This window comes from Panicum hallii, chromosome 1, assembly GCF_002211085.1.
Source record: "Panicum hallii strain FIL2 chromosome 1, PHallii_v3.1, whole genome shotgun sequence".
NCBI lineage: Eukaryota > Viridiplantae > Streptophyta > Magnoliopsida > Poales > Poaceae > Panicum > Panicum hallii.
Window position 1 is genome coordinate 48,560,339 of NC_038042.1, and position 10,742 is coordinate 48,571,080.

Here is a 10,742-nt window from a genome sequence, read left to right on the forward strand (position 1 = left end):
TTAGAATAGAAGATGAAGCTACAAGGAAACCAAACAATTAACCAGAACAACGAATACAATATTTTCTCTTCCAACCAAATGAAATTAAAAAACACACACACACACACACAAACGGCACTAGTTACAGCATGGATCTCAACTGAGCCTTTTTTCTTTGACAGTGCATCCGAGCCTCTGTTTCAAGAACAACTCAACTTCTAATTCGTACAACAAGTAATGAAATCAACCACAACCAAGTTAACGTATTTTCCACGCCCATGCGCCCTTGTTTCCTCAGCACTTGGGCATGGTAGGAGGACGCGGCAGCATCTGAGTGTCCGGGGTCTTGCCATTTTTCACAATAAACACGGTGTCCATGCCCCACACCGTGTGACGATCAAAGTGGCAGTGCATAAACCACACACCTAATAAACAAGAAAAAAAATAGCGCAGAGTTAGTAAAAGAAGGATCGCATAAAACACCATATATAATAAACAATTAGTGTGCAGCCCAACAGAACTAGCAAATTCTCACCAGGGTTTGTGGCCCGGAAGCGAATTGCGGCCCACCCACCCGCGGGCACGGAGACGGTGTTCTGCCTCGGCGGGTCCACCAGGTTGTACGTGGCCCGGTCCTTGCTCTCGTCGAAGTTGCCGAACCCTCGGCCCACCGCGTAGAAGGCGAACCCGTGCAGGTGCATGGGGTGGGGCTCGGCGCCGAGGGCCGTGCCCTGGAATACCACCTCCACGACGGCGCCGTACTCCACCACCTTCACCTTGGTGCCCCGCTTCGTGAACAAGAGCTCATCCGCCGGGTCCGGCGCGGTGAAGTTGTAGAACAGCGGCGGCCTGTCGGGGAAGTCCGGCTCATACACGCCGCGGACGGAGGAGTAGTAGGCGTCGAGGATGTCGACGGCCGGGGCCACGAAGCTGACGTTGTTCAGGCTCGCCGCGAAGCGGGTGCCGTTGATGGGGCCCTCGCACGTCGCGCAGGGGAGCGCGTTGACGGAGATGGTCACGAGCATGCGCTCGTCGACGCGCGTGGGCACGTCGACGGGGTGGCCGTCGGTGGCCAGGGACCGGAGCCGCGCCGTGTACGCCGTCGCCGCGGCGAGGTCGTCGACGGCCGGCAGGTCGGGGAGGGCTGCCGGTGGCCCCGCGGAGGGCGGCGCGTCCGAGTACTCCAGGACGGCCGTGGCGGTGCTGTTGTTGACCGGGATCTGCATGTTGGTGGCGAACGTCCTCGCGGCCATGTAGTAGCGGCTGCTGGCGTTGGCGGCGCGGTCGGCGTGGAGGAGCACGTTCATGGTCTGTCCCGCCGCGATCATGATGTGGCCGACGGTGAACGGCTTGAGGTAGTGGCCGTCGGAGCCGACCACCGTGAGGTTGTGCCCGGCGACGGCGAAGAACATGTCGTTGGTGAGCCCCGCGTTGATGACCCGGAGCATGTACGTCCTGCCGCGCTCCACGGGCACCCTGAAGGTGCCCTTCCTGGAGCACGGGAACAGGTCGCCGGGCTGGCCGTTGATGGTGTTGGCGTCCGAGATGTTGAAGTCGCCGCCGGCCCGCATGGTCTCCTCGAGCAAGTGCTCCACGTTCACATTCCACCACTCGCCTGCACGCAGGCAGAGATTGTTAAGCCATCATGCATTCAGGTTATTAAGCAAAATCGAATCCAAATAATCCTTCCTAGCTAGGTTGTTGTCGTACCGAGGATGATGGGTATGTCCCTGTGCGGCTCGGGGTAGGGGTAGGCGGAGCCGAGCTTGGGGCGGACGACGATGGCGCCGTGCACGGTGGCGCGGTCGAAGTCGCTGTGCGCGTGCCACCAGAGCGTGCCCTCCTCGTTGGAGAAGACGATGCGGTAGGTGAAGTTGGCGCCGGGCTGGATGGGGCACTGCGTGATGAACTCCGGCCCGTCGAACCAGGGGTTCCGCGGCTGGTCCACGCCGTGCCAGTGGAGGGTGATGTTCTTGCGGCCCCGGTTGTGGACGTTGACGAAGACGACGTCGCCCTGGCGCGCGTGGATGGTCGGCCCCGGGAACTGCCCGTTCACGGTGAGGATGGTCTTCTCCTGGCACAGCCGGGTGACGTTCGTCTCCGTGATCTGCAAGTTGAGTTCGCCACGCCGTTAGTTCCAGATTCAATTGTCTTCTTATTTGGGGGAGCTTGAACTAGCAAGCAGCAAAGCCTGTGCAGCCTTCCGATCATACGCCGGAGCAGAAGAGAGCTAAACAGTAGAGCTAAGACGCTGCTGTCGTGGCACATTGTTCCTTTCTCCCTAGTGATGATCATTATCACCAGTTGACAGAAGCAAAACCGGGAAAAATTTCAGGGTTCCATCGCTAATGTCGATTAGTCATGGCTGCAGACACGTCCTACTCAAGTCGATGCAGTAAATAGCTGTGAAATTAACTCGCAACGTAGTGGTTCGGACGAGATCGGTCGATCGATCGGCTTACAACGAAGTCGTAGCGGTTCGTCTTCCTCCTGAAGGCCTGCGCCGGGGTAGCCGCAACCCCAAGGGCTACCACCACGCCTAGCAGCAACCAAAGCGCCGCCGCGGGAATCTTAGCTACGCCACCCATCGTCGTCGGGCGTCGCCGGCCGGCCGGACTCGATGCTATGGATCTGAAGGAGGGCAGTGTTCAGTGCGATGTTTGCTGTGCGTCGCTAGCTGCGAATGATGATGGGATGAAGCGGGTGAAGAAGGCAGGTACTTATAGGAGAACGACGACGTACGGCGCATCCAGGCTTGGTCGCATTTAATTTGTCAGCTCGTAACCTTAAAAAAAAGAACCAGTTCTCCGGGATGTCCAAAGATCCAGGCTTGGTCGCGTGTGAGGAGACGACGCTGTCCAAATATCGGTCGAGCTGGGCATGGATGACCTTCCCCGGGAACTGGTGGCGCGGCGGCGCGCGACGTTCCCGTCAGCTTCGGTTGAGGTGGGCAGGTTGGCATGCTTGGCTTCTATCTCTCGCCTGCTGGACGAACGGGTCAGGGGACGACCCGGGTTCTTAATTAGTTCTCATCAACGCGTGCATGCACCGAGCCTGCTTCGTTTCGAGAGGCATGCTAGCATACGGAGCCTGCTTACTCTCGGTTGGGTGCCGTAGAGCAGAAGTGGTTAGGGCCGGCTAGTTTAGGTTATTTGCATTGGCACATCATACCTGAATCCGGAGGTTGAGGTGATCAGTTCGACCACGTACGACCAAGTGCTATCATCCATCCCTTGTTCAATCGCACCGTCAGACTGGTCAACTAGCAGACGTGAAGCGTAGCTAAGCTAGGCGCTGCCACTCTACTACAAGCGCGTCCAAAATTAGTTAATCTACTCCATGGCCGATCAAACTTCCTGTCTCACTGCACGCGGAGATCAACTTTTTTATGGCAACAAGTGGGCGAAAGCTACCAAGGAAAATAAATTAAGCAAGGCCTTGATCGAGTGCCTCCTTCCATTGATTAATTAAATTGTTTGCAGCCACAATATATGTAGCGCATGCATGCTGAAAATGGAACGGATATTTCCCGTCATAAGAATACAAAATTTTAAAATGTTGGATCTACAAAAGTAAAACTAATATTCCAAAATACATACAAAATAATTCTAGAAAGGCAAACTTTAAATTTAGTTTTACTAAATATTATAAAAATTATCGTTAATAATATGCATAGATTAGTCCAACGTCTCTTTTTAGAGTTTGGACGAAAAAACGTATGTGGCTCACCACATATGCTTAGATTAATCATTAGGCAGCCGTAGTACTGATGAGGTCGTTAGGTGTTCTAAAGTGAAATGCATATGATTGGAAGCTAATAGTATTCCTATTAGATTTTGACGAAAGTGATATATGCGTAGGTTTCTCTAATTATCTCAGAAGCTAATGTTCCTGTAGGTATGAAAGTGATATGATGATGTAGGCTTTTCAAAGCTTATCACTTAGGTTAGATATGCGAAAGTGGCTGCTACATCTTAATTTGTCTCAAAATTGAACTTACTTTTGGGTCACTGAATTTTGCTGCACGTGTTAATATGGGTCTTTGGTGACGGAGATCATTCAATGATTAGTGCTGTGTATCCACAAGTCGTGGTCTGTATGTAACTGAAACCATGGAAGGGATCAGATAGCTGAAACGTGGGCTGCTAGTGGCCAACGTGTGGGAAGAAGCTTCCAAATCTTTTCTTGATCCTGCCTCGGAGACATACAAGACCATTTCAATCCATGCAGTCTTGGGGTTGGAGACAGAGAAATGCACAGGTCAAATTATCATGGTAAGTCTCTGCAGGAAACAGAACAGATGGCCGTCTCTGAATATAATCCTGCTATAATATTCGGTTCCCACGCGCGCGCAGCCAAGATACGTCTCTTCTAGACGCGCCACCATGACCGCCCTCAAGGCTTCAATCATTTGGTGAGTCAAAGTCACGGATCAGTTACTTTCTTTATGGACAGCATCGAAGAAAATCTCGTGACCTGAGTTTGGAACTGGAAGAATTATGTAAAAAAAACAGAGAATGCCAAACAAACATGAGCTCCTCGAGAGGCACGTGTACTATTCGAAATAAAACGTTAGCTCTAAACATGCATAGACGAATGGAATTCCTAAATGCAGCTCGAGTAAAAACCGGTTTACGTCATCAGTCGAATTTAATGCGTGTCGAAGGTCTTTTTTTTTTCACCCAGCCCATGGGAGAGCACGCGCAAAGCCCACATGAGGGGCTACAGCCCAGGTGGCCAGGTGTTGTTTGCCAGTTTTCCCGTGGACGTTGAGGCCAATGGCTGATTGATCCTAAGTAACCGTTCTTTTATTTTTGGATCTAATAAAACTAGAAATATTTCTCATTTCCTCGTGCTGTTTTTATCCAGACAATCTGTTTGCTTTTGCTGTCATTTTTTCTCCATCGCTCTCTTCCTTGCAGCTTTATGATGAGCTGACGCCGAACTTCTCAGTGCCCTCCGCTCCCTTAACTCAGGTTTGCACCCATCCCCACCGTGGTTTTGTTGTCTGATTTGTGCCCTTTTGGCGAGGGATCTGTTTCTCAGATCAGGCTTTTTTTGCAAATGCATGCATCAACCATGATTTAGCTGCATATTTGGGAGTGGAGAAAAGTGGAATGAGCCGCTACAAATCAGCAACACAGACCATTGTTCTTTGTGTATGGCGGGCTCTGCGATGAGCATGGCCCTGGGTGCAGCGGGGGTACATAATCTGCAGCACCTGCACCGACTAGTGTCTGCTAGTGTCGCACAAATTAGCACGCACACCAGTGCCTACTAGTGTATGTTCATGTGATCACCAGAGCGAGCATGCAGATTTCTTCCTTGTCCATGCAACAGCAGCTCATACTGTACGGTGGGACCATCGAAATTAGTGTTGTTCTAGATGTGGTGACGTGATTGAACGGTTACCCTTTTCTGAATGTCTACTATATATGCGCTAGATTCAGTCGCACAAACTGAGTTCTTAGCCTCCTTTCATGTTTTTTGTTTTTTGGAACACAAGGGTTCCAGTTTTTAAAGTAATTTTTGGCATCCTTATGTTACTGAGTGTAATCACTTTGTTATTAATTTTTGTTTGCACAGATTGCCATGAAAAGGAAATATTGGACAGCTGATGTATCAATTGCCGAAGACAATGTTAATCCCATCCAATGTGACACCTAGACGTCCTTAAATTTTCTGATTCCCTTGATGTAATGTATTTCAATCTTTCATTTATTTCTTTTGATATATTGTATCTTTATCTTTTTTTATTCTGCCTTTGCAATGTCTGATTTGTTTGGGGTCTGATTAAGTTAATGAAAGGATTTGTTCTGTTTTGTAAGACAAACTATGTTTTATTTTTTGTTATCTTCATATTTTTCACCCATTCTATGCTGCCATGATTTCTTTTCCAGCAGCAAAAATCAATTATTTAGGTTGACGGACTTTAATTAGCTTCTAGCATATTTTTACCCCCCTCAACAATCCACTTTATCCACTTCACCTCCGGAACAAAATTTAGACTCAATTTCTTTCCCAAACTATTTCAATTGATCCAATCTACCGTTCACTGAGATTTCTCATTGTTATTTCTCCACGTGCAACTTCAAATTTTACAATGTAATATATAATATGATGCCCTATGCTAGAAAAATATATTATGATTTTTTCATACAAAATTGTATCTCTATGATAAATTTCATGTTAAATGTCTCCAAGCTATGAAAATAATCATGAAAAATTCTTAATGTATATCGTGTTCTCTATCCATTCACAAAATTTGAACTTAAAATTAAATTTGTATGCGGAGAAAAAAAAGATAAATATTATTAGTGGGTAGATTGGACTAATTGGAATTGTCGAGAGAGTAAATTGAGCCTAAATTTTTCTAGGGATTAAGCGGAAAAAGTAAATTAATGAAGGGAGTAAAATAGACCTTTTTCCATATATTTTGGTTGACGAAAGTACAGTTTTCTTAGTGGAATTTCCCCCACCAGTGTTTGATTGTGGAAATCGAGTGATATCTGGCTCCTCCTCACTCGATTTTTGGCAGCTGTCCAAATACCCACGTGGCAGCATATCATTGATCTAAAAATTAGGTGATGCAAACACAATTTTCACTCGATTGTTGTGCAGTCATCCCCGAACAATATCAGCCATCCATTTGAAAAATCGAGTGATGACAAAAGAAAAAACAATCGAACACTCATCCCTCCACGAAAATCTCTATATACGATTTCTGCACCAAAAGCGGGCACCCGATAGAGCCACATCACCCGCTAACCCGCTAGCAGTTGGATCAAGCCATAGAGCGACGTGAACTGTTCGATGCGGTTACATGTCTTTCGTCCATTAATCGAAGAAATCGGATGCTCCAGTGTATTTGCGAAACCTCCCCATCTACAGCCTCACTCCGCCCCGCCACGCGACGGCGTTCGTCCCCGGCGCGTTGCCACAAAAATAGGATCACCGGCTCTCCTGCTTCGGCACCGGCCTCGACGTCCGCATCCTCATCTCCGTGCATGCCGCAGGTCTGTAGCGGATGCCGTCGCAGCGGGTGCCCACGCATTATTCTCCGAAGTCCGACCTGGAGCTCGAGCACCCTCGCTCGTCGCCGGCGAGCTGCCCCACCGGTCGGAATCAGCACTGCGAGCCCGTTCCCTTGCTGCTCTGTTCGTAAGTTTGCGGCCGGTTTCGGGACCGCGCAGGCCCGGCGCAGCTCGCCGGTTGGCCAGCCGCCGCCGTGGCCACCCTTGGCACCAGGGCAGCCTGAGGCCTCCTGGATGGCAGGCGGCAATCTGCGGGGGTGGCGGCACTATTGCCTAGGAGAAACCAACCCTCACGAAACCTTTAATCAGTTAAGTTCAATTTTCCTCTTTCCAATCCTCTGATTTATATACTAATGTTAAATCTAACATAATCCCAATGTGCCGCAACATATTATGTACATATTTCTTTACCTTCTTCCTCCTATGTTATGCTCATATACTTCTTCAACAGTTTACATTTCAGATTGATTTACCAACATAATTCTAGGTTATATATATGCACAGCCCTCTATTAATTCAGCACGTCATGTTTTCACTAGATAGTAATTGTGCATTTTAATGTGTATTTAAAAGAGTTGGTACTAATGCACTCATTTGCATTTCAGAACAAACATTGTCTGAATCAACTGAGAGAACATCTTTGCAGAAAAGATATTCAAACTCAATATATGATGAGTGCAGAACTAAAATATTCATATTTTCTTTGGCTGTCAGGAATTATTAGTTGATTCCAGATTGTGCTCATACAATGTGACCACATCTGAGTAATAAATAAATGGGTGTGCAATGCTTTCTGAATTTGTATGCCTAGCATTTGCAGGGCAAGGAGCACTGTTTTTTTATCCGGTCACATGATATGGCATTGTGTATTTGCTTGGTCAGATTTCTTAAATAGAATTTGAAGGTCACTTCAAAGCTAATAAGAGCCCAAAAAAGTTATCAAGGTATTTTGCTCGCACTACGTAACTACAAATTTGCAATTGCCAGCAAGTTTCATTTGATTCAAATTTCATACTTAATGGAGGATTTGTAGATATTTGTGAGACATTGTATTAAGCTACGTGTTTGGTTGGGCCGTGACTTTTGAAAAAGTTGCTATAAGCTGTGGGCTGTGGAAAACCTGCTATGGAAAAAGTAGAAGACCATTTGGTTAGAGCAGCTGTGAGCTGTGAGAAACTGTGTGCTGTGGGTGAAATATCTGTAATACCCCTGAACGTTTGTGGGACTGTCTATATAATAAAATATTCGTACATACCTAATATGTTCACTATTTTGCATGTAAATGGATTTTTTAGAAAGGAAAACATTAAATTTTCTAAATTTTTCATTCATATGGTCCACATAAATAGAACTATAGCAATTGCACAAGCTAAAGGGCACACATAATTATGATATATCTCAACATAATTATCCTCCTCCCATACTAACCAAATCATCAGCGATCTTGTTACGAATGGTATTTATAGTATCCTCATTCTCCACATCTTCACTCCCATCTTCTTGTTTTGTGCCGTGCCACTCGTAGATGGTACCAAGTACTGCTCGTCAGCATCACTTCTCTCAAACTTCTTATAACGTAAATTGCTATCACGGATAAAATTATGCAAAGCAAAACAAGCTATGCTTACATGCTTCTAAGTACGAGATGAGAAACTTGGCATGCTCTTCAAAATACGCCAGTTCTGGTTCAAAACTCCAAAAGATCTTTCAATCACGTTTCGAAGGGACGAATGCAAGAAATTGAACATCGCATACTTTCCTTCACCTCGTACTTTCCTTGAGGAGGACCTGTACGGTGCCTGATATGAACAGGGGTGCCTGATCTTCCGTTAGGTGAAGGATAACTCGTTTTGGTCAAAATGCGACACACCGATCCGGTTTCAAGTCAGCAACTCGAACCCCGCAATCTTAGCACCACAACTCCTCTGGTTATCAACTGTAGTCACAATCCTGTTGACCTCGCCGAGAAGACTAATCCCTGCCTGCGAAACGAAGAACCCAAGAAAGAACTAGAAAATTCATGTTAACAAGGTGAGCCGGCCCTTATGTTGGCTTGTGTGTACTCTGAGACCTGTACATATCCTGCTCTTATGCTTCTTAGGTAATATACTTGTTAAGTGCTTAATTTAGATCCTAATCATCATTAGGTAGTATTATTATGTCCGCAATAGATTAGTTATAGAAGATATATACATCCAACGGACCTAGATACATCAAGAGGCCTTAAATAGTCCTTTATGGTTCTCCGCTACTTCTTTTGTCCCAGTTGCCTGTCCGTGGCTTTCTAGAGACTGAATATAGATGATTTTGAAATCAGAGTTCTGCATCTTTAGATACTTTTTCGACATATATTGTGTACATATTCAAGCTGAGATTGTATAATAGCAAAATAAATAAATAAAAATTGTACATTCGAACTGCAAGATGAGATAGTTAGTTTACATTGTAATTGACAAACATAGGGATTGCGAAATAACATTATCTTCCCCTGCTGACCTTGTACAATGATTGTGATCGAAGTCTCCTATAGGTAAACTTCTTTTTATATGTTTGTACTATATATGGATCCAACCAGTTGGTAAATGTCACATTATAGGTAAACTTGTTTCCCAAGGTTCAAAGCTCATAACTCTTCCGTTGTAATTAAAGCAACGGCAGGTAGACCAATTCAGAGTATCATATATGAAACAAATGTTTAAAAGTACATATGACGTTCGTGTGTTTGGTTGGGGTTTTGCACCTGCTTTTGCTTTTGCGAAAGCCAAAAGCCAACCAAAGGACTTAAACGCCCTAGATGCTTTTGCCTAAAAGCAACTTTCACCGTAGTACAAATGCAAAAGCACCTCCCCCCTCTTTCAGTGGCTTTTGGGGTAAAAAATTACCCAACTGCCACTAATTATGAAAAAAATAGTTCGTTCTATCCCACCTTCCGTCCCCATCCGCTCTATACCGCCTACCGTTCCCATCCCGCCCCCTCCCCCGCCTCGCCGCCCAGCCGCCCTGCCCCGGCGCCGCGCCGCGCCGCCCACCCCACCCTGCCCGCCGCCGCCCGGCCGCCCCGCCCCGGCCGCCATGACGCCGCCCCGCCTCGATCCAGCGCCGCGCAGCCCCAGCCGCCTTGGCCGCCGCGCCGCGCCGCCCCGACGCCGGCGCCGCCCTGGCCGCCCAGACGTGAGTATTTCACACAAATCCGTGATTAAGAGTTTCCTAATATTCTTATGGCCAATCTTATCAGTTGTCTGGCTGTGAAATTAAGAGTTTAGATATGATATCGTATTTGAATAAGCATTTGAGCAAGTATATTTATCTGTATCAATTCTAACTTAATCATGCTGCATGCAAATTGATTGGAAAATTTTTGTTTGGCTCAAGAATGGGTGACAAGGCAGATTGGGGCGATTATTTTAGGCACTTGTATGATGAATGCAAAGAAGAGATAGAAGCTAGAAATAGACCGTTGGAAATTTTCACTACTACCGGTTGGAAGAATCTTGTATTCAAATTTGCAGAAAAATCTGGTGATAAACGTACCAAAAAACAATTGAAAAATAAGATAGATGCTTTGAAAAAGGATTATATATTTTTATGGAGTTCAAGAATCTTGCAACTGGACTTGGATGGTATGAGGCTAAACAAACTGTGGACTGCTCGGATGAATGGTGGAATGAACACCTTGCTGTAAGTGGAATAATCTGACTTTAGTATTTTTTCCACTAATATTTGGTATAT

The 10,742-nt window shown here is 46.4% G+C and overlaps 1 protein-coding gene across 1 annotated transcript; it reads right to left on the reverse strand.

Moving 5' to 3' along the window:
* LOC112876385 (putative laccase-9) lies at positions 1 to 8,435 on the reverse strand. Its single transcript, XM_025940487.1, has 5 exons — positions 8,425 to 8,435; positions 2,442 to 2,568; positions 1,690 to 2,086; positions 515 to 1,594; positions 1 to 404 (listed from the first exon to the last, which is right to left on the reverse strand). Exons 1-5 carry the CDS (start codon positions 8,433 to 8,435, stop codon positions 274 to 276), a joined length of 1,746 nt encoding a protein of 581 aa, XP_025796272.1. The 3' UTR covers positions 1 to 273.
* Positions 8,436 to 10,742: the final 2,307 nt, after the last annotated feature.

Excerpts from the sequence above, each read along its gene's own strand:
- LOC112876385 (XM_025940487.1), bottom strand. Across the intron at positions 1,595-1,689 it reads GGACATACCCATCATCCTCG|GCGAGTGGTGGAATGTGAAC; the intron begins GTACGACAACAA and ends GCCTGCGTGCAG. Across the intron at positions 405-514 it reads CTTCCGGGCCACAAACCCTG|GTGTGTGGTTTATGCACTGC; the intron begins GTGAGAATTTGC and ends CTTGTTTATTAG.